The 25,030-nt window shown below is 48.1% G+C and overlaps 1 protein-coding gene across 1 annotated transcript in view; it reads right to left on the reverse strand.

Annotated features, from left to right (window-relative positions):
- The window catches only part of cacna1fb (calcium channel, voltage-dependent, L type, alpha 1F subunit), a 245,620-nt gene that overhangs the window by 206,562 nt on the left and 14,028 nt on the right, over positions 1–25,030 (reverse strand). The window contains exon 3 of the mRNA XM_052484435.1: positions 18,478–18,583. Coding sequence (XP_052340395.1) covers positions 18,478–18,583 — 106 coding nt within the window. The remainder of the gene's footprint in view (positions 1–18,477; positions 18,584–25,030) is intronic.

The following is a 25,030-nucleotide window of genomic DNA, read 5'->3' on the forward strand; positions in this document are numbered from 1 at the left end:
TGGTTGTTAGGGTCTTTAAGCAGGATCTGTCTGGTTGTTGGGTCTGGTTGTTTTTAAGCAGGATCTGTCTGGTTGTTAGGGTCTTTAAGCAGGATCTGTCTGGTTGTTGGGGTCTGGTTGTTTTAAGCAGGATCTGTCTGGTTGTTGGGTCTTTAAGCAGGATCTGTCTGGTTGTTGGGGTCTTTAATCTGCAGGATCTGTCTGGTTGTTAGGGTCTTTAAGCAGGGTCTGGTTGTTTTAAGCAGGATCTGTCTGGTTGTTAGGGTCTTTATGCAGGATCTGTCTGGTTGTTAGGGTCTTTAAGCAGGATCTGTCTGGTTGTTGGGGTCTTTAAGCAGGATCTGTCTGGTTGTTGGGGTCTTTATGCAGGATCTGTCTGGTTGTTAGGGTCTTTAAGCAGGATCTGTCTGGTTGTTGGGGTCTTTATGCAGGATCTGTCTGGTTGTTAGGGTCTTTAAGCAGGATCTGTCTGGTTGTTGGGGTCTTTAAGCAGGATCTGTCTGGTTGTTGGGGTCTTTATGCAGGATCTGTCTGGTTGTTGGGGTCTTTATAAGCAGGATCTGTCTGGTTGTTGGGGTCTTTAAGCAGGATCTGTCTGGTTGTTAGGGTCTTTATGCAGGATCTGTCTGTCTTTTTGTTGGGGTCTTTAAGCAGGACCTGTCTGGTTGTTGGGGTCTTTAAGCAGGATCTGTCTGGTTGTTGGGGTCTTTATAAGCAGGATCCGTCTGGTTGTTAGGGTCTTTATAAGCAGGATCTGTCTGGTTGTTAGGGTCTTTATGCAGGATCTGTCTGGTTGTTGGGTCTTTAAGCAGGATCTGTCTGGTTGTTAGGGTTTTTATAAGCAGGATCTGTCTGGTTGTTAGGGTCTTTATGCAGGATCTGTCTGGTTGTTGGGTCTTTATAAGCAGGATCTGTCTGGTTGTTAGCGTCTTTAAGCAGGATATGTCTGGTTGTTTGGGTCTTTAAGCAGGATCTGTCTGGTTGTTAGGGTCTTTAAGCAGGATATGTCTGGTTGTTGGGGTCTTTAAGCAGGATCTGTCTGGATCTTTAAGCAGGATCTGTCTGGTTGTTAGGGTCTGTTGGGTCTTTAAGCAGGATCTGTCTGGTTGTTTGGGTCTTTATGCAGGATCTGTCTGGTTGTTGGGTCTTTATGCAGGATCTGTCTGGTTGTTAGGGTCTTTAAGCAGGATCTGTCTGGTTGTTGGGGTCTTAATGCAGGATCTGTCTGGTTGTTAGGGTCTTTATGCAGGATCTGTCTGGTTGTTGGGTCTTTAAGCAGGATCTGTCTGGTTGTGGGGGTCAGGATCTGTCTGGTTGTTAGGGTCTTTATAAGCAGGATCTGTCTGGTTGTTAGCGTCTTTAAGCAGGATATGTCTGGTTGTTTGGGTCTTTAAGCAGGATCTGTCTGGTTGTTAGGGTCTTTAAGCAGGATATGTCTGGTTGTTGGGGTCTTTAAGCAGGATCTGTCTGGTTGTTAGGGTCTTTAAGCAGGATCTGTCTGGTTGTTGGGGTCTTTAAGCAGGATCTGTCTGGTTGTTAGGGTCTTTAAGCAGGATCTGTCTGGTTGTTGGGGTCTTTAAGCAGGATCTGTCTGGTTGTTAGGGTCTTTATGCAGGATCTGTCTGGCAGGATATGTCTGGTAATTTGGGTCTTTAAGCAGGATCTGTCTGGTTGTTAGGGTCTTTAATGCAGGATCTGTCTGGTTGTTGGGGTCTTTAAAATACCATAGTAATGCTAGGATCTGTCTGATTGTTGAAAGGACTGTCTGGTTGTTAGGGTCTTTAACAATCTGTCTGGTTGTTAGGCCAGGATGTTAAGCTTAAAAACCAAATGCCATCAGTAACCAAACACGGCTATAGTAATGCTAGGACTGATGAAATACCATAGTAACAAAGACAGGCCATAGTAACACATACAAGGCCATAGTAACACAGACATCACCATAGCAACACAGATAATACCATAGTAACACAGACATCACCATAGTAACTCAGAGAACACCATAGTAACACAGAGAACACCATAGTAACACAGAGAATACCATAGTAACACAGAGAATACCATAGTAACACAGAGAATACCATAGTAACACAGACATCACCATAGTAATGGGCTGATGGAGAGAACGATTACAATCTTTTTATCGGATCAAATCTGAAGGAAGCACTCAGAGCGATTATAATCTCCTGGGGTGGCACGGCAACGGGCTGTGTGTCACAGGGCAACGGCATATATAATACAAACGCTGCTGCCTTCACACTGGATAACAGCCAGGACACAGAATGAGCCATTTGACAGAAAAATTACACTCATAACATGGATCTTATGCACATTCAACCCCTTCCAAATTCATTCATACAACATGGCTGTGACTCCAGACCTGACGGAATAGAAAACCATTTCCCCCTTCCTCTGTTTTGTGTCACACAATGTTAAGCTGAACTCAGTCCCAGATGGGACCAATGTCGAACTGATCTCAGTCCATGATGGGACCAATGTCGAACTGATCTCAGTCCATGATGGGACCAATGTCGAACTGATCTCAGTTCCAAGATGGGACCAATGTTCAGCTGATCTCAGTCCATGATGGGACCAATGTTCAGCTGATCTCAGTCCCAGATGGGACCAATGTTCAGCTGATCTCAGTCTCAGATGGGACCAATGTTCAGCTGATCTCAGTCCCAGATGGGACCAATATTCAGCTGATCTCAGTCCCAGATGGGACCAATGTTCAGCTGATCTCAGTCCATGATGGGACCAATGTTCAGCTGATCTCAGTCTCAGATGGGACCAATGTTCAGCTGATCTCAGTCTCAGATGGGACCAATGTTCAGCTGATCTCAGTCCCAGATGGGACCAATGTTCAGCTGATCTCAGTCTCAGATGGGACCAATGTTCAGCTGATCTCAGTCCCAGATGAGCCCAATTTGCCATACTGCATCTCACGAGTGCTAAACTGGGTAAAAGTGGTTGTAGCCCCACTCTTCTGGTAAATTAAGGAATAAAAGTCATTCTCCTACCATACCTTATGCCCTTTCCACAATACTGAGTCAATCCAAGCCAGACCAAGCTGTACTGAGCTGGCCCAGTTACACACTACAGTTGAAACTGTTCTTGAAAGGACAAAGGAAGCACAGTATGGTCTGGGTCGGCAAAATAGTATGAAATGGGCCAGTACATATTTGATCAGAAGGATCCACATTTGATCGACTAAACAGTACTGGCATCCAGAAATTGTTCTGGGTATTTCCAAAACACCAGCCCATGTTTTCCCTCGAAAGACATCGGCCTGTTTCCCTTGAGGCCCCACATCGGCCTGTTTCCATTGAGGCCCCACATCGACCTGTTTCCCTTGAGGCCCCTACATCGGCCTGTGTTTCCCTTGAGGCCCCGCATCGGCCTGTTTCCATTGAGGCCCTCACATCGGCCTGTGTTTCCATTGAGGCCCTCACATCGGCCTGTGTTTCCATTGAGGCCCTCACATCGGCCTGTGTTTCCATTGAGGCCCCTACATCGGCCTGTTTCCCTTGAGGCCCCCACATCGGCCTGTGTTTCCCTTGAGGCCCCCACATCGGCCTGTTTCCCTTGAGGCCCCCGCATCGGCCTGTGTTTCCATTGAGGCCCCACATCGGCCTGTGTTTCCCTTGAGGCCCCCACATCGGCCTGTTTCCTTTGAGGCCCCACATCGGCCTGTTTCCTTTGAGGCCCCCACATCGGCCTGTGTTTCCCTTGAGGCCCCCACATCGGCCTGTTTCCTTTGAGGCCCCCACATCGGCCTGTTTCCTTTGAGGCCCCCACATCGGCCTGTTTCCTTTGAGGCCCCCACATCGGCCTGTTTCCTTTGAGGCCCCCACATCGGCCTGTTTCCTTTGAGGCCCCCACATCGGCCTGTGTTTCCCTTGAGGCCCCTACATTGGCCTGTTTCCCTTGAGGCCCTCACACCGGCCTGTGTTTCCATTGAGGCCCCTACATCGGCCTGTTTCCCTTGAGGCCCCTACATCGGCCTGTGTTTCCATTGAGGCCCCTACATCGGCCTGTTTCCCTTGAGGCCCCTACATCGGCCTGTGTTTCCATTGAGGCCCCCACATCGGCCTGTTTCCCTTGAGGCCCCTACATCGGCCTGTGTTTCCATTGAGGCCCCTACATCGGCCTGTTTCCCTTGAGGCCCCTACACCGGCCTGTGTTTCCATTGAGGCCCCTACATCGGCCTGTTTCCCTTGAGGCCCCTACATCGGCCTGTGTTTCCATTGAGGCCCCTACATCGGCCTGTTTCCCTTGAGGCCCCTACATCGGCCTGTGTTTCCATTGAGGCCCCCACATCGGCCTGTTTCCCTTGAGGCCCCCGCGCCGGCCTGTGTTTCCATTGAGGCCCCTACATCGGCCTGTGTTTCCATTGAGGCCCCCACATCGGCCTGTGTTTCCCTTGAGGCCCCTACATCGGCCTGTTTCCCTTGAGGCCCCACATCGGCCTGTGTTTCCTTGAGGCCCCACATCGGCCTGTTTCCCTTGAGCCCCCACATCGGCCTGTTTCCCTTGAGGCCCCACATCGGCCTGTGTTTCCCTTGAGGCCCCTACATCGGCCTGTTTCCATTGAGGCCCCACATCGGCCTGTGTTTCCATTGAGGCCCCTACATTGGCCTGTTTCCCTTGAGGCCCCTACATCGGCCTGTGTTTCCATTGAGGCCCCTACATTGGCCTGTTTCCCTTGAGGCCCCACATCGGCCCTTGGTTCCATTGAGGCCCCTACATTGGCCTGTTTCCTTGAGGCCCCTACATCGGCCTGTGTTTCCATATAGGCCCCTACATTGGCCTGTGTTTCCATTGAGGCCCCACATCGGCCTGTGTTTCCACTGAGGCCCCCACATCGGCCTGTGTTTCCATTGAGGCCCCACACCGGCCTGTGTTTCCATTGAGGCCCCACATCGGCCTGTGTTTCCATTGAGGCCCCCACATCGGCCTGTGTTTCCATTGAGGCCCCACATCGGCCTGTGTTTCCATTGAGGCCCCCACATCGGCCTGTGTTTCCATTGAGGCCCCTACATCGGCCTGTTTCCCTTGAGGCCCCCGCATCGGCCTGTGTTTCCATTGAGGCCCCCACATCGGCCTGTGTTTCCATTGAGGCCCCCACATCGGCCTGTGTTTCCATTGAGGCCCCACATCGGCCTGTGTTTCCATTGAGGCCCCACATCGGCCTGTGTTTCCATTGAGGCCCCCACATCGGCCTGTTTCCCTTGAGGCCCCCGCATCGGCCTGTGTTTCCATTGAGGCCCCTACATTGGCCTGTGTTTCCATTGAGGCCCCCACATCGGCCTGTGTTTCCATTGAGGCCCCCGCATCGGCCTGTGTTTCCCTTGAGGCCCCCGCATCGGCCTGTGTTTCCATTGAGGCCCCACATCGGCCTGTGTTTCCATTGAGGCCCCACATCGGCCTGTGTTTCCATTGAGGCCCCACATCGGCCTGTGTTTCCATTGAGGCCCCACATCGGCCTGTGTTTCCCTTGAGGCCCCGCATCGGCCTGTGTTTCCATTGAGGCCCCACATCGGCCTGTGTTTCCATTGAGGCCCCACATTGGCCTGTTTCCCTTGAGGCCCCCGCATCGGCCTGTGTTTCCATTGAGGCCCCTACATTGGCCTGTTTCCCTTGAGGCCCCTACATCGGCCTGTGTTTCCATTGAGGCCCCACATCGGCCTGTGTTTCCATTGAGGCCCCCGCAATGGCCTGTGTTTCCATTGAGGCCCCACATCGGCCTGTGTTTCCATTGAGGCCCCCGCATCGGCCTGTGTTTCCATTGAGGCCCCCACATCGGCCTGTGTTTCCATTGAGGCCCCCACATCGGCCTGTGTTTCCATTGAGGCCCCCACATCGGCCTGTGTTTCCCTTGAGGCCCCTACATCGGCCTGTTTCCCTTGAGGCCCCCACATCGGCCTGTTTCCCTTGAGGCCCCCACATCGGCCTGTTTCCCTTGAGGCCCCCACATCGGCCTGTTTCCCTTGAGGCCCCCACATCGGCCTGTGTTTCCCTTGAGGCCCCACATCGGCCTGTGTTTCCATTGAGGCCCCACATCGGCCTGTGTTTCCATTGAGGCCCCTACATTGGCCTGTTTCCCTTGAGGCCCCTACATCGGCCTGTGTTTCCATTGAGGCCCCTACATTGGCCTGTTTCCCTTGAGGCCCCACATCGGCCTGTGTTTCCATTGAGGCCCCTACATTGGCCTGTTTCCCTTGAGGCCCCTACATCGGCCTGTGTTTCCATTGAGGCCCCTACATTGGCCTGTGTTTCCATTGAGGCCCCACATCGGCCTGTGTTTCCATTGAGGCCCCCACATCGGCCTGTGTTTCCATTGAGGCCCCACACCGGCCTGTGTTTCCATTGAGGCCCCACATCGGCCTGTGTTTCCATTGAGGCCCCCACATCGGCCTGTGTTTCCATTGAGGCCCCACATCGGCCTGTGTTTCCATTGAGGCCCCCACATCGGCCTGTGTTTCCATTGAGGCCCCTACATCGGCCTGTTTCCCTTGAGGCCCCCGCATCGGCCTGTGTTTCCATTGAGGCCCCCGCATCGGCCTGTGTTTCCATTGAGGCCCCCACATCGGCCTGTGTTTCCATTGAGGCCCCACATCGGCCTGTGTTTCCATTGAGGCCCCACATCGGCCTGTGTTTCCATTGAGGCCCCCACATCGGCCTGTTTCCCTTGAGGCCCCCGCATCGGCCTGTGTTTCCATTGAGGCCCCTACATTGGCCTGTGTTTCCATTGAGGCCCCCACATCGGCCTGTGTTTCCATTGAGGCCCCCACATCGGCCTGTGTTTCCCTTGAGGCCCCACATCGGCCTGTGTTTCCATTGAGGCCCCACATCGGCCTGTGTTTCCATTGAGGCCCCACATCGGCCTGTGTTTCCATTGAGGCCCCACATCGGCCTGTGTTTCCATTGAGGCCCCACATCGGCCTGTGTTTCCCTTGAGGCCCCCGCATCGGCCTGTGTTTCCATTGAGGCCCCACATCGGCCTGTGTTTCCATTGAGGCCCCACATTGGCCTGTTTCCCTTGAGGCCCCCGCATCGGCCTGTGTTTCCATTGAGGCCCCTACATTGGCCTGTTTCCCTTGAGGCCCCTACATCGGCCTGTGTTTCCATTGAGGCCCCACATCGGCCTGTGTTTCCATTGAGGCCCCCGCATCGGCCTGTGTTTCCATTGAGGCCCCACATCGGCCTGTGTTTCCATTGAGGCCCCCGCATCGGCCTGTGTTTCCATTGAGGCCCCCACATCGGCCTGTGTTTCCATTGAGGCCCTCACATCGGCCTGTGTTTCCATTGAGGCCCCACATCGGCCTGTGTTTCCCTTGAGGCCCCTACATCGGCCTGTTTCCCTTGAGGCCCCACATCGGCCTGTTTCCCTTGAGGCCCCCGCGCCGGCCTGTGTTTCCATTGAGGCCCCCACATCGGCCTGTGTTTCCCTTGAGGCCCCTACATCGGCCTGTTTCCCTTGAGGCCCCCACATCGGCCTGTTTCCCTTGAGGCCCCCGCGCCGGCCTGTGTTTCCATTGAGGCCCCTACATCGGCCTGTTTCCCTTGAGGCCCCCACATCGGCCTGTTTCCCTTGAGGCCCCCGCGCCGGCCTGTGTTTCCATTGAGGCCCCCGCGCCGGCCTGTGTTTCCATTGAGGCCCCTACATCGGCCTGTTTCCCTTGAGGCCCCCGCGCCGGCCTGTGTTTCCATTGAGGCCCCTACATCGGCCTGTTTCCCTTGAGGCCCCCACATCGGCCTGTTTCCCTTGAGGCCCCCGCGCCGGCCTGTGTTTCCATTGAGGCCCCCGCGCCGGCCTGTGTTTCCATTGAGGCCCCCGCGCCGGCCTGTGTTTCCCTTGAGGCCCCCGCGCCGGCCTGTGTTTCCATTGAGGCCCCCGCGCCGGCCTGTGTTTCCATTGAGGCCCCCGCGCCGGCCTGTGTTTCCATTGAGGCCCCCGCGCCGGCCTGTGTTTCCCTTGAGGCCCCCGCGCCGGCCTGTGTTTCCATTGAGGCCCCCGCGCCGGCCTGTGTTTCCATTGAGGCCCCCGCGCCGGCCTGTGTTTCCCTTGAGGCCCCCGCGCCGGCCTGTGTTTCCCTTGAGGCCCCCGCGCCGGCCTGTGTTTCCATTGAGGCCCCGCATCGGCCTGTTTCCATTGAGGCCCCTACATCGGCCTGTTTCCATTGAGGCCCCCGCATCGGCCTGTGTTTCCCTTGAGGCCCCCGCGCCGGCCTGTGTTTCCCTTGAGGCCCCCGCGCCGGCCTGTGTTTCCCTTGAGGCCCCCGCGCCGGCCTGTGTTTCCATTGAGGCCCCCGCGCCGGCCTGTGTTTCCCTTGAGGCCCTCACACCGGCCCATATTTTCCTCGAGGCTCCCCATTACTAGCCAAATAGTTATCATTTTGAGCAACAGAAAAAAAATATTTAGACTGGCCCACTGGGCTTAAAATGGATCAGCCCATCTGGCATTTGCCAGAACTGTCCTATGGCCAGTCCACCCCTGCTGGCATCAGTGACATGGCAGCACCTGAGACCTCTTTAGGGTCACTGTGTAACCTACATTATACTGCAATCTATGTTTCCTTGTTGTGTTATTGGCAAAACAATGTTGACTTCTCAGGTCTTCCTCAGGTCTCTTTGTCAGTCTTCGGTCAGCGTCACATACCAGCCAGCCTGCCAGCCTGCCTGCCTGCCTGCCTGCCTGCCTGCCTGCCTGCCTGCCTGCCTGCCTGCCTGCCTGCCTGCCTATATACTGTACCTACCTAGTGCCAAGAAATAAAAAACAAGAACAAGAATAAAAAAACAAGACAAAGTAAGTAAGCACATTGCATATAGAGTCGATTCCAGTAACTACTGACCTAACTACCCAATGCCAGAGCAAAATATTTTGAGAGTTGGGATATTGAATGTCTGACAGGCTGACTGACTAGCTAACTGACTGTGTACCTGGCTGACTGACTAACTAACTGTCTGATTGACTGACTAGCTAACTGACTGAGTACCTGGCTGACTGACTGGCTGACTGACTAACTAACTGTCTGATTGACTGACTAGCTAACTGACTGAGTACCTGGCTGACTGACTGGCTGACTGACTAACTAACTGTCTGATTGACTGACTAGTTAACTGACTGAGTACCTGGCTGACTGACTAACTAACTGACTGGTTGGCATTGAGATTTCCTGATTATAATGCATCTAGATGACACTACAACATTATATGGCAGCCATGTTTGCTCCCATTAACATAACATGAGGAATATTTCACAATGTCATTATTATTTAACATAATGTCTAGAATTAGAACGATATTTAAAATTCTAAAAGTTGTCTCTTTAAATATAGGGCTCTGGTCGAGACTCGTAGTCAGATATCAGTCAGAGCCACGTCCATCCCTCCCTCCCTCTCCAGTGCCACACTGTCTGATGGTTACATAAGACTGGGGTTAAAGAGGGAAAACCCTTCTCTTTGCAAAACAACAGACGTGTGAAACTCACTGTTAGAATCAGGCCTGTCCATCCCTCCATCCATCCTTCCATCCATACTTCCATCCCTCCATCCATCCTTCCATCCATACTTCCATCCCTCCATCCATCCTTCCATCCATACTTCCATCCCTCCATCCATACCTCCATCCCTCCATCCATCCCTCCATCTCCATCCATCCCTCCATCCCTCCACCTCCATCCCTCCATCCATACCTCCATCCCTCCATCCCTCCATCCCTTCCATCCATCCATCCCTCCATCCATCCATCCTTCCCTCCATCCATCCTTCCATCCATACCTCCATCCCTCCATCCATCCATCCTTCCCTCCATCCATCCTTCCATCCATCCCTCCATCCCTCCATCCCTCCATCCATCCTTCCCTCCATCCCTCCATCCATCCATCCCTCCATACCTCCATCCCTCCATCCCTCCATCCATCCATCCATCCTTCCATCCATACCTCCATCCATCCCTCCATCCCTCCATCCTCCATCCCTCCATCCCTCCATCCATCCTTCCATCCATCCATCCCTCCATCCCTCCATCCATCCTTCCCTCCATCCCTCCATCCCTTCCATCCATATCCCTCCATCCATCCCCCTCCATCCATCCATCCCTCCATCCATCCTTCCATCCATACCTCCATCCCTCCATCCATACCTCCATCCCTCCATCCATCCTTCCCTCCATCCCTCCATCCATCCTTCCCTCCATCCCTCCATCCATCCACCTCCATCCCCTTCCATCCACCTCCATCCCTCCATCCATACCTCCATCCCTCCATCCATCCCTCCATCCCTCCATCCATATCCCTCCATCCATCCCTCCATCCATACCTCCATCCCTCCATCCATACCTCCATCCATCCATCCATCCATCCATCCTTCCATCCATACCTCCATCCCTCCATCCCTCCATCCCTCCATCCATCCTTCCATCCATACCTCCATCCATCCTTCCATCCATACCTCCATCCCTCCATCCATACCTCCATCCCTCCATCCCTCCTTCCCTCCATCCATCCTTCCATCCATACCTCCATCCATCCTTCCATCCATATCCCTCCATCCCTTCCATCCATACTTCCATCCTTCCCTCCATCCCTCCATCCTTCCATCCATACCTCCATCCCTCCATCCATACCTCCATCCCTCCATCCATACCTCCATCCCTCCATCCATCCTTCCATCCATACCTCCATCCTTCCATCCATACCTCCATCCCTCCATCCATACCTCCATCCCTCCATCCATACCTCCATCCATACCTCCATCCCTCCATCCATCCTTCCATCCATCCTTCCATCCACCTCCATCCCTCCATCCATACCTCCATCCCTTCCATCCTTCCCTCCATCCATCCATACCTCCATCCATCCTTCCATCCCTCCATCCATCCTTCCATCCACCTCCATCCCTCCATCCATACTTCCATCCATACTTCCCATCCCTCCATCCTTCCATCCATACCTCCATCCCTCCATCCATACCTCCATCCCTCCATCCATACCTCCATCCCTCCATCCCTCCATCCATCCCTCCACCTCCATCCTTCCATCCATCCATCCCTCCATCCATCCATCCCTCCATCCCTCCATCCATACCTCCATCCCTCCATCCATCCATCCATCCATACCTCCATCCATCCATCCCTCCATCCCTCCATCCCTCCATCCCTCCATCCCTCCATCCATCCTTCCATCCATACCTCCATCCCTCCATCCATACCTCCATCCCTCCATCCCTCCCTCCATCCCTCCCTCCATCCCTCCATCCATCCTTCCATCCATACTTCCATCCCTCCATCCATACCTCCATCCCTCCATCCCTCCATCCATTTGTCCATTAACAGGATATGCCTGTACTGTTTGGGTTCTCTAGTGTTACAGCTGACTGACAGACTGACTGGATGGCTGACTGCCAAGCTGGCTGGCTGACTGGATGGCTAACTGCCAAGCTGGCTGGCTGACTGGATGGCTAACTGCCAAGCTGGCTGGCTGACTGGATGGCTAACTGCCAAGCTGGCTGGCTGACTGGATGGCTAACTGCCAAGCTGGCTGGCTGACTGGATGGCTGACTGCCTAGCTGGCTGGCTGACTGGATGGCTGACTGCCTAGCTGGCTGGCTGACTGGATGGCTGACTGCCTAGCTGGTTGGCTGACTGGATGGCTAACTGCCTAGCTGGCTGGCTGACTGTGAATGACAGACTCACAGGCTGACTGGTTGGCTGACTTTCCAGGTTGACTGAATGGCTGGCTGACTGGATGGATGGATGACTGGATGGATGGATGGCTGGCTGACTAGCTGGCTGACTAGCTGGCTGGCTGACCGTGACTAACTGATTGACTGACTAGCTGGCTGACTGGATGGATGGCTGGCTGACCGTGACTAACTGATTGACTGACTAGCTGGCTGACTAGCTGGCTGGCTGACCGTGACTAACTGATTGACTGACTAGCTGGCTGACTGGATGGATGGCTGGCTGACCGTGACTAACTGATTGACTGACTAGCTGGCTGAGTGACTGACTGACTGACTGGCTGGCCAATTAACTAACTGACTGACTGACTGACTGGCTGGCTGGCCAATTAACTAACTGACTGACTGACTGACTGGCTGACTGGCTGATACATAAACATGGCTTACAGCTTACTGACTGACTGACTGACTGACTGACTGACTGACTGACTGACTGACTAGCTGACTAGCTGACTAGCTGACTGGCTGATACATAAACATGGCTAACAGCTTACTTACTTGCCACAATGATCCCTTTATCTGTCTAGGTTACATTTAAATCACCGACAGGGCACATCACTTTAGGCATGGGATGGACTGGCTACAGGTAATGATTGACTACACATCTACATATCCCATAACCCATTTAATACTCATCTGTAAGCATGTCATGGACGTGTTATAACAGGTCCCAACCGCATTATCGAAGGGTAATAGCCCTCTATAGCATATTCATGTCATGCTATGCAAGATCCCATATTTTTACATTTTTTCCCCCCTTTATTTTACCAGGCAAGTCATTTAAGACCAGATTCTTATTTTCAATGACGGTCTGGGAACAGTGGGTTAACTGCCTGTTCAGGGGCAGAACGACAGATTTGTACCTTGTCAGCTCGGGGATTCGAACTTGCAACCTTTCGGTTACTAGTCCAACGCTCTAACCACTAGGCTACCTGCCGCCTCTACGCTCTAACCACTAGGCTACCCTGCCGCCTCTACACTCTAACCACTAGGCTACCTGCCGCCTCTACACTCTAACCACTAGGCTACCTGCCGCCTCTACACTCTAACCACTAGGCTACCTGCCGCCTCTACACTCTAACCACTAGGCTACCCTGCCGCCTCTACACTCTAACCACTAGGCTACCTGCCGCCTCTACACTCTAACCACTAGGCTACCTGCCGCCTCTACACTCTAACCACTAGGCTACCTGCCGCCCCTATGTAGGTATCTTCATAAAATCTTAATAGATGCATCGTGACAATGACAGCGTAGCGTCATCATTATGGCTGTTCTCAACAGTGAACTTCTGCCATACCAGTGTTAGCGAATACGCTATGGTGATTTATAACCTGTACCAGCCCCATTTCCCCCCGACCAGCAGGTACAGGCCTGTGACTTACCTTCTTCTTCTTCGTCTCACTGAGGTCAACGGTGCATAGAGATCTCCATAGTGTTGAATCCTCAGGGTAAATGTTACGGATCAAATCGTGTAGTTGAGGGTCATGTAATACTTCATTAACGGCCCTCCTCCACAACACAGTTAAGTTACTGTGGTCTACAACACACAGATGAAGGGTCTATATACGAATTAAATGTAGTCAATGTAAAGTCAACTCTATTTTGCCATTCATAAACATTTTATAGCTAAGCACTTCATGGTAATTAACTGCTCAGTTTGCAACTCTGATTTATAGGATTTAAAGGGCGATATGAATCCTATGCAGTCAATGTAGTGTCATTTCTACACGGAGTCTACAAAACATTAAGAAAACCTGATATTTCCACTGACCTAGACTGACCAGGTGAATCCAGGTGAAAGCTATGAATCCCTTATTGATGTCACTTGTTAAATCCACTTCAATCAGTGTAGATGAAGGGGAGGAGACGTTAGTAGGTGCCAGGCGCACCGTTTTGTGTCAAGAACTGCAACGTTGCTGGGTTTTTCCCACGCGCAACAGTTTCCCGCGTGTATCAAGAATGGTCGACCATCCAAAGGACATCCAGTCTGTGTAGCCATCAGACTCACTTTGTTAAGCTGAGCTGTGTAGCCATCAGACTCACTCTGTTAAGCTGAGCTGTGTAGCCATCAGACTCACTCTGTTAAGCTGAGCTGTGTAGCCATCAGACTCACTCTGTTAAGCTGAGCTGTGTAGCCATCAGACTCACTCTGTTAAGCTGAGCTGTGTAGCCATCAGACTCACTCTGTTAAGCTGAGCTGTGTAGCCATCAGACTCACTCTGTTAAGCTGAGCTGTGTAGCCATCAGACTCACTCTGTTAAGCTGAGCTGTGTAGCCATCTTTGTTAAGCTGAGCTGTGTAGCCATCTTTGTTAAACTGAGCTGTGTAGCCATCAGACTCACTCTGTTAAGCTGAGCTGTGTAGCCATCAGACTCACTCTGTTAAGCTGAGCTGTGTAGCCATCTTTGTTAAGCTGAGCTGTGTAGCCATCAGACTCACTCTGTTAAGGTGAGCTGTGTAGCCATCACACTCACTCTGTTAAGCTGGCTGTGTAGCCATGTAGCCATCACACTCACTCTGTTAAGATGAGCTGTGTAGCCAGTCAGACTCATATCTGTTGAAAGCAAAGCTGTGTAGCCATCAGACTCACCCTGCAATACAGTACTGAGCTGTGTAGCCATCAGACTCAATTCAGGTGAGTGTGTTAAGACTATAACTCACACTGTTTACATGCTGTGAAGCCATCAGACTCAACATTGGGGGTGAGCTGTGTAGCCATCACACATTTTGTTAAGCTGAGCTGTATTATAAAATCTGTTAAGCTGAGCTGTGTAGCCATCAGACTCACTTTAAGGAGAGCTGTAAACCCATAACTGACACTCTGGTATGGCTGAGCTGTGTAGCCATCAGACTCACTCTGTTAAGCTGAGCTGTGTAGCCATCTTTGTTAAACTAGCTGTACATTAGCATCACACTCACAATCTGTTAAGCTGAGCTGTGTAGCCATCTTTGTTAAACTGAGCTGTGTAGCCATCACACTCACTCTGTTAAGCTGAGCTGTGTAGCCATCTTTGTTAAACTGAGCTGTGTAGCCATCACACTCACTCTGTTAAGCTGAGCTGTGTAGCCATCTTTGTTAAGGTTGGCTGTGTAGCCATCACACTCACTCTGTTAAGCTGAGCTGTGTAGCCATCTTTGTTAAGGTTGGCTGTGCAGCCATCACACTGACTCTGTTAAGCTGAAGTAGCTATTTAGCCATCAAACTCAGTCTGTTAAGCGGAAACATCACAGCAGTCAGGACTAAAAAAAAGATCTATATGTCTGAAAGCAAAACAATATTGTAAGTAGACTACCCATTGCAATACAGTACAACCTTTAGTATAACACTACTAGCACAATTCAGTGAGTGAATGTTAAGACTATAACCACACTGTTTACATGTTGGAAGCATTGGAGTCAACATTGGGGGTGGGGTTGAATTTTTCCACATTTTGTAAAAGATACAGCCTTATTATAAAATGGATTAAATTGTGTGTGTTCTTTTTCTCATCAATCTGGAGACAATAAACCCATAATGACAAAGTGGTTTAACACTTTTGAGAACAACCTAGATATGAGCAATTGCATAGCATGACATGAATGTGCAATAGATATGCTATTGATACATTGCATTAACCTTTAACAATGTGACTAAGACAAATCGTTACCCCAAATTCCGGTAATTTTCCCAAAATGCCATGTTTTTCCAATCCTGCTTGGAGGATACTGGATTTCCTGCTTGATCCCTCCTTATTCCGGGATTATTTTTGTGTTGTTATGTGTTTATAACATTAAGACTACGTTACCCATGAGGCAATGTGCCACCCATGCAGGGTTGTTGAGCATATGCCTTGCATGGCTACACACAGTGATATCGCTAGCTGAAGTATCTATTTATTAAAAGTAGTTTATTAAGCTAATTGTCATGCATCAAATAACAAACATAACATACTGTATTCTGATTCTGGAAAACCTTGGAATGTAGTGGATCTTTTCAACCCTAGCTATAGCTCTATCAGACTACTGCAACACCAGAGCAGGCTAACACTATACAGTAGATCAATGGTCACCAACCATTTCAATCGCGATCGACCGTTCGATCACCAGGGCATACCAAATGAATCACCAAACATTTCTGTAAAAAGAAAACCTGATGATAATCAGAGCAAAGTTGATACCGTGAGAATTCAAAACTTTTGCAACTATGATTAGAAAGAGACTCAACGAAAACAGCAAAGAAGACCGTGTCCCCCTTTTCTCAGCTGTCCTCCTCCGAAAGACCTAAAGAACATCTAATTATATCAATGTCACGCACCCACCTGAGCATATTCCCCTGTCTGTCATGCTAGCTAGGTCTGTTATACCAGCTAGGTCTCTGTCATTCCCCTGTCTGTTATGCTAGCTAGGTCTCTGTCATTCCCCTGTCTGTTATGCTAGCTAGGTCTCTGTCATTCCCCTGTCTGTCATGCTAGCTAGGTCTCTGTCATTCCCCTGTCTGTCATGCTAGCTAGGTCTCTGTCATTCCCCTGTCTGTTATGCTAGCTAGGTCTCTGTCATTCCCCTGTCTGTTATACCAGCTAGGTCTCTGTCATTCCCCTGTCTGTTATGCTAGCTAGGTCTCTGTCATTCCCCTGTCTGTTATACCAGCTAGGTCTCTGTCATTCCCCTGTCTGTTATGCTAGCTAGGTCTCTGTCATTCCCCTGTCTGTCATGCTAGCTAGGTCTCTGTCATTCCCCTGTCTGTTATGCCAGCTAGGTCTCTGTCATTCCCCTGTCTGTCATGCTAGCTAGGTCTCTGTCATTCCCCTGTCTGTTATACCAGCTAGGTCTCTGTCATTCCCCTGTCTGTTATGCTAGCTAGGTCTCTGTCATTCCCCTGTCTGTTATGCCAGCTAGGTCTCTGTCATTCCCCTGTCTGTTATACCAGCTAGGTCTCTGTCATTCCCCTGTCTGTTATACCAGCTAGGTCTCTGTCATTCCCCTGTCTGTTATACCAGCTAGGTCTCTGTCATTCCCCTGTCTGTTATGCCAGCTAGGTCTCTGTCATTCCCCTGTCTGTCATGCTAGATATGTGTTTGTTTTTCTCTCCTGTCTTCCATGCTAGCTGGGTGTCTGTTTTTCTCCTGTTGTCATGGTAGCTAGGTGTCTGTTATTTTCCTGTCTGTCATGGTAGCTAGGTGTCTGTTATTCTCCTGTTGCCATGGTAGCTAGGTGTCTGTTATTCTTCTGTTGTCATGGTAGCTAGGTGTCTGTTATTCTCCTGTTGCCATGGTAGCTAGGTGTCTGTTATTCTCCTGTTGTCATGGTAGCTAGGTGTCTGTTATTCTCCTGTTGCCATGGTAGCTAGGTGTCTGTTATTCTCCTGTTGCCATGGTAGCTAGGTGTCTGTTATTCTCCTGTTGTAATGCTAGATATGTGTGAATTATTCTCCGCCATTCTAGCTGTTTGTGTGGTGGTGAGCCAGTCTTTATCAACCATACAATACTGAGACAGTCTTTATCAACCATACAATACTGAGACAGTCTTTATCAACCATACAATACTGAGACAGTCTTTATCAACCACCACACCATACAATACTGAGACAGTCTTTATCAACCACCACACCATACAATACTGAGCCAGTCTTTATCAACCACCACACCATACAATACTGAGACAGTCTTTATCAACCATACAATACTGAGACAGTCTTTATCAACCACAATACTGAGACAGTCTTTATACCATACAATACTGAGACAGTCTTTATCAACCACCACACCATACAATACTGAGACAGTCTTTATCAACCACCACACCATACAATACTGAGACAGTCTTTATCAACCATACAATACTGAGACAGTCTTTATCACACCATACAATACTGAGACAGTCTTTATCAACCACCACACCATACAATACTGAGACAGTCTTTATCAACCACCACACCATACAATACTGAGACAGTCTTTATCAACCACCACACCATACAATACTGAGACAGTCTTTATCAACCACCACACCATACAATACTGAGACAGTCTTTATCAACCACCACACCATACAATACTGAGACAGTCTTTATCAACCACCACAATACTGAGACAGTCTTTATCAACCACCACACCATACAATACTGAGACAGTCTTTATCAACCATACAATACTGAGACAGTCTTTATCAACCATACAATACTGAGACAGTCTTTATCACACCATACAATACTGAGACAGTCTTTATCAACCACCACACCATACAATACTGAGACAGTCTTTATCAACCACCACACCATACAATACTGAGACAGTCACATTCACTCTATCAGCGGTTCATTCATCGAATCAATGTGCAAATAATTTCAGATCTTATCCGTCTAACCATTATAGGCAGTTGGGGATGAATGCATCTCAATATTAGCTGTTAAATCACAGGTTTGGAACAGACATCAATTACGGAACAGTACGGCAGTCACATCAATGTCTTTCTCTATCAGAACATTGATGCAATTTAGGTGGCACATATGGAGCTGGAATCCCTAATGTTGTAAAGTGGCACGACCGTTTGGGATATTATAAACAACACAACAAAAAGGTCACTCTAAAACAAACAAACACTGGTTTTGTTTTCTATGTTACTGAACTGTTTACCATTGATGCTCCTCTCCATACGAACATTCCTCCGTTTAACCTCAACAATTAACGACAACGATAAGAAAAGTGTTGGGGTCGAACAGCGAGATAGATATAACAGTCTTAATGTTGTACTCACCAGATCGTGGTTGGTAGAGTTGGAGTCTTCCTCAGGGAAAGGCTTGGACACCCCCAGCGCTATACAGTTAGCAAAGATGGCTATCAGGATGAAGATGTCAAAGGGTCTAGAGAGGAGAGTGGTCAAGGAAACAACCAAAAACAACCAAACACAACCAAACACAACCAAACACAACCAAAAACAACCAAACACAACCAAACACAACCAAACACAACCAAACACAACCAAACACAACCAAACACAACCAAACACAACCAAACACAACCAAAACAACCAAACACAACCAAACACAACCAAAAACAACCAAACACAACCAAACACAACCAAACACAACCAAACACAACCAAACACAACCAAAAACACCCCAAAAACAACCAAAAACAACCAGTCAACCAAACACAACCAAAAACACCCCAAAAACAACCAAAAACAACCAAACACAACCAAACACAACCAAACACAACCAAACACAACCAAAAACAACCAAACACAACCAAACACAAACAAAAACAACCAAACACAACCAAAAACAAAGATGGCAGACACAACCAAAAACAACCAAAAACAATGAAGACAACCAAAAAACCCCAAAAACAACCAAAAACAGGAGACACAACCAGACACAACCAAACACAACCAAAAACACCCCAAAAACAACCAAAAACAACCAAACACAACCAAAAAAAACAACCAAACACAACCAGCCAAACACAACAAAAACAACCAAAAAACAAACACAAACAAACACAACCAAAAACAACCAAAAACAACCAGACACAACCAGACACAACCAAACACAACCAAAAACACCCCAAAAACAACCAAAAACAACCAGACACAACCAAAACAACAAAAAACCCCAAAAACAACCAAAAACAACCAGACACAACCAAACACACAAAAACAACCAAAAACAACCAGACACAAACACAAAAAACAACCAAACAAACAAACACAACCAAAAACAACCAAACACAACCAGACACAACCAAACACAAAAACACAACCAAAACAACCAAAAACACCCCAAAAACAACCAAAAACAACCAAACACCCCAAAAACAACCAAACACAACCAAACACAACCAAAAACACCCCAAAAACAACCAAAAACAACCAAACACCCCAAAAACAACCAAACACAACCAAACACAACCAAAAACAACCAAACACAACCAAAAACAACCCATATTGAAATGAAAACGGATGTCCTGACTCTCTGTGGTCACTAAAGATCACACCCCACTGGATACAAACTCGTTCAAACGACATTGTTGACCTAATGGGTTATGGAAGACGAAGTCAAGAGGACTGGGACGTGAAAAAGTTGACGCTCAACATCTCAGAACTATGCTTTGTGTAAATGTAACCTTGTGGTTTTAGTGACAACTTAACCAAACATAGTTTTTTTCCCCCATTGGATTTTTTTTTGGTTGTGCTTTTAAAATGGTTTGAAAGCATAGTACATATTAGAAATTCAACCAACTTTTGGTTGTCCTTTTTCTGAGTGGGTGAATATAGGTTGTAATCTCACTGATCAACAGCTCAACCAGAGGAGGCTGGTGGGAGGATCTATAGGAGGACAGGCTCATATTAATGCCTGGAATGAGATAAATAGCATGGTATCTAACCATTACAATGAGCCCATCCTCCTATCGCTCATCCCACCAGTTTCAACCACATATCACCCCATTACGATACGTGCCATCCCACTGAGCACACTACGTCATTTTAACGTGGATAATTGGGTAATATTTGGTTAGTAATGTTAACCCCCGTGTCCAGTGTAAATTAACAATCTGGCCATCGTACCATCATGGCCACCTAATCATCCCCAGCTTCTAATTGGCAAAAACAACAACCAGAACAATATGTATACAACAACAATAATACTACTACTAATAGCAGTACTACTACAACAATACTGACTGTATACTACTACAACAACAACAATACTACTACTAATAGGAGTACTTCAACAATACTACCTGTATACTACTACAACAATACTACTACTCATAGCAGTACTACAACAATACTGACTTTATACTACTACTACAACAATACTACTCATAGCAGTACTACAACAATACTGACTGTATACTACTACTACAACAATACTACTAATAATAGCAGTACTACAACAAAACTGACTGTATACTACAACAACAAAAATACTTATACTACTACTAGTAGTAGCACTACTACAACAACAACAACACTTATACTACTACTAGTAGTAGCACTACTACAACAACAACAACACTTATACTACTACTAGTAGTAGCACTACTACAACAAGAACAACACTTTCGGTCAGGTCTATAAGACACCATCATGATGTCTCTGTACGCCCCCACAATGGATTAGAAAGGAAACGATCACGATGTGCGTAAAGTGCAGACTTTCATCTTCAATTTCAGGGTTTTTTCAAAATTATTGTATGAACCGTGTAGGAATTACAACCATTTTTATACACAGCCCCCCCCCCATAAACTAACGTAATCATATATGAAATTGTAAGTTTTAATACTTGGTTGCAAATCCTTTGCAGTCGATAACTGCCTGAAGTCTGGAACCCATAGACATCACCAGATGCTGGGTTTCTTCCCTGGTGATGCTCTGCCAGGCCTTTACTACAGCTGTCTTCAGTTCCTGCTTGTTCTTGGGGAGTTTTGCCTTCAGCAAGTGAAATGCACGCTCAATTGGATTCAGGTCAGGTGATTGACTGAGCCATTGCAGAACATTCCAACTATTTGCCTTAAAAAAAAGGATTGGGTTGCTTTCGCAGTATTGCTTCGGGTCATTTTCCAGCTGCACTGTGAAGCGCTGTCCAATGAGTTTTGAAGCATTTGGCTGAATCTGAGCAGATAATATCATTAGCCCTAAACACTTCAGAATGTATCCTGCCGCTTTGGTCAGCAATCACAGCATCAATAAAATACAAGGGAACCAGTTCCATTAGCAGCCATACATGTCCACGCCGTAACACCACCTCCTCCATGCTTCACAGATGAGGTGGTATACTTTGGATCATGAACAGCTACTTCCCTTCTCCATAACACTACCTCCTCCATGCTTCACAGATGAAGTGGTATACTTTGGATCATGAACAGCTACTTCCCTTCTCCATAACACTACCTCCTCCATGCTTCACAGATGAAGTGGTATACTTTGGATCATGAACAGCTACTTCCCTTCTCCATAACACTACCTCCTCCATGCTTCACAGATGAGGTGGTATACTTTGGATCATGAACAGCTACTTCCCTTCTCCATAACACTACCTCCTCCATGCTTCACAGATGAAGTGGTATACTTTGGATCATGAACAGCATTCTTCCCTTCTCTTTGGAACATAACTACTTCCCTTCTCAATACCTCCTCCATGCTTCACAGATGAAGTGGTATACTTTGGGTCATGAACAGCTACTTCCCTTCTCCATACCACTACCTCCTCCATGCTTCACAGATGAGGTGGTATACTTTGGATCATGAACAGCTACTTCCCTTCTCCATAACACTACCTCCTCCATGCTTCACAGATGAAGTGGTATACTTTTGATCATGAACAGCTACTTCCCTTCTCCATACTCTTCTCTTCACATCATTCTGGTACCAGTTTGATCTTTGCCTCATCTGTCCATAGGATGTTGTTCCAGAACTGTACAGACATTTTTTTTAGATGTTGTTTTGGCCAACTCTAATCAGGTCTTCCTGGGTTGTTTTTTTAAGGCTTACCAATGGTTTACATCTTGTGATAAAATCTTTTACTCTGGTGAAGTCTTCTCTTGATTGTTGACATAGATACACCTGGAGGGTGTTCTTGATCTGGACAACTGTTTTTTCTTCACCGGGCAAATAATTATTCTGTTATTAAATCTAAACAAAAACATTAGGTGTGGCCAAATCAACTATTTGGGACGTTTCTTAAAGAGAAATGTGACACTGGAGAGCTCAGAGAGCACCAAAAGGCCCGGAAGACTTCCACCAGTTGTTTTCCGTGGTCTTCCGGGCCTTTCTGAGCTCTCCAGTGCCTTATTTCTTTTTAAGAACGTACCAAATAGTTGATTTGGCCACACCTAATGTTTTGGTTTAGATTTTTCAGCCTAATGATGGCTTGCTTCACTGGCAGTGACAGATCTTTGGACTTCATATTTGAGGGTTAACAGCAACAGATTCCAAATGCAAATGCCACACTTGAAATGAACTCTATACCTTTTATCTGCTTACTTGTAAATTAACTAATGAGGGAATAACACACACCTGGCCATGGAACAGCTGATTAGCCAATTGTCCAATTACTTTTGGTCCCTTAAAAAAAGGGGGGTGGGGCATATATAAAACGTGTTGTAATTCCTACACTGTTCACCCGATTTGGATACAGTGGGCAGGATTCTGGTTCTGTAGCTCAGTTGGTAGAGCATGGCGCTTGTAACGCCAGGGTAGTGGGTTCGATTCCGGGACCACCCATACGTAGAATGTATGCACACATGACTGTAAGTCGCTTTGGATAAAAGCGTCTGCTAAATGGCATATATTATTATGACAGATGTTTACCTTGTCAGCTTGGGGATTTGAACCAGCAACCTTTTTGGTTACATTGCCCAATGCTCAGCTCATATTTATTATTAACTCCAATATGCTGTGGTAGACAGCTAAAATAACAATAACTTGGTGAATGTCCAAATATGTATTGAACTGACTGTGTTGTATATTCTATGTAACTGCCTTAATGTTGCTGGAACTGGGAAGAGTAGCCGCTGCGTTGGCAGGAACTCATGGGGATCCATAATAAACCCCAGGAAGAGTAGCTGCTGCCTTGGCAGGAACTAATGGGGATCCATAATAAACCCCAGGAAGAGTAGCTGCTGCCTTTGCAGGAACTAATGGGGATACTTAATAAACCCCAGGAAGAGTAGCTGCTGCCTTTGCAGGAACTAATGGGGATCCATAATAAACCCCAGGAAGAGTAGCTGCTGCCTTTGCAGGAACTAATGGGGATACTTAATAAACCCCAGGAAGAGTAGCTGCTGCCTTGGCAGGAACTAATGGGGATCCATAATAAACCCCAGGAAGAGTAGCTGCTGCCTTTGCAGGAACTAATGGGGATACTTAATAAACCCCAGGAAGAGTAGCTGCTGCCTTTGCAGGAACTAATGGGGATCCATAATAAACCCCAGGAAGAGTAGCTGCTGCCTTTGCAGGAACTAATGGGGATCCATAATAAACCCCAGGAAGAGTAGCTGCTGCCTTGGCAGGAACTAATGGGGATCCATAATAAACCCCAGGAAGAGTAGCTGCTGCCTTGGCAGGAACTAATGGGGATCCATAATAAACCCCAGGAAGAGTAGCTGCTGCCTTGGCAGGAACTAATGGGGATCCTTAATAAACCCCAGGAAGAGTAGCTGCTGCCTTGGCAGGAACTAATGGGGATCCATAATAAACCCCAGGAAGAGTAGCTGCTGCCTTTGCAGGAACTAATGGGGATCCATAATAAATCCCAGGAAGAGTAGCTGCTGCCTTGGCAGGAACTAATGGGGATCCTTAATAAACCCCAGGAAGAGTAGCTGCTGCCTTTGCAGGAACTAATGGGGATCCATAATAAACCCCAGGAAGAGTAGCTGCTGCCTTTGCAGGAACTAATGGGGATCCTTATTAAATACACATACAAATACAACAACATCAATACTACTACTTCTACTTGGACTACTACTACAACAACAACCAGAACAATACGTTTCCTACAACAACCACAACAATGTTTATACTACAACAACAACAATCCTTATACTACAACATCAAAAACAATAATTATACTACTACTACTACAACAATACTTGTACTACAACATCAAAAACAATAATTATACTACTACTACTACAACAATACTTATACTACAACATCAAAAACAACAACAATAACAACAACATACACTAGACCAGTGTTTCTCAACCTCTGATAAAGTCCTCATCACTCTCTGTCCTCTCACACAGGCCTTTTCTCATTTGGGAATAAAATCTTTCCTCCATCCTCTCTCCTCCATCCTCTCTCCTCCGTCCTCTCTCCTCCATCCTCTCTCCTCCGTCCTCTCTCCTCCATCCTCTCTCCTCCATCCTCTCTCCTCCGTCCTCTCTCCTCCGTCCTCTCTCCTTCGTCCTCTCTCCTCCGTCCTCTCTCCTCCGTCCTCTCTCCTCCGTCCTCTCTCCTCCGTCCTCTCTCCTCCATCCTCTCTCCTCCATCCTCTCTCCTCCATCCTCTCTCCTCCATCCTCTCTCCTCCATCCTCTCTCCTCCATCCTCTCTCCCCCATCCTCTCTCCTCCATCCTCTCTCCTCCATCCTCTCTCCTCCATCCTCTATTCCACTTTAGACATTTATTTTGCGATCCACCTCTGTAAACTTAATTTGCCCGATGACGCGCAAGTGAAGAAGGAGTCTCATTTCGTACAAACACATTTTTTGTACACATTCCCTCTCCTCGGCGCCTCTCCTCAATGACCTTTTACCTTTTTCAAAAGGAGCCTAGAGAGGATGGAGGAGAAAGGACACAGG

Source organism: Oncorhynchus keta, chromosome 28 (assembly GCF_023373465.1).
Source record: "Oncorhynchus keta strain PuntledgeMale-10-30-2019 chromosome 28, Oket_V2, whole genome shotgun sequence".
In the NCBI taxonomy this organism is placed as follows: Eukaryota; Metazoa; Chordata; class Actinopteri; order Salmoniformes; family Salmonidae; genus Oncorhynchus; species Oncorhynchus keta.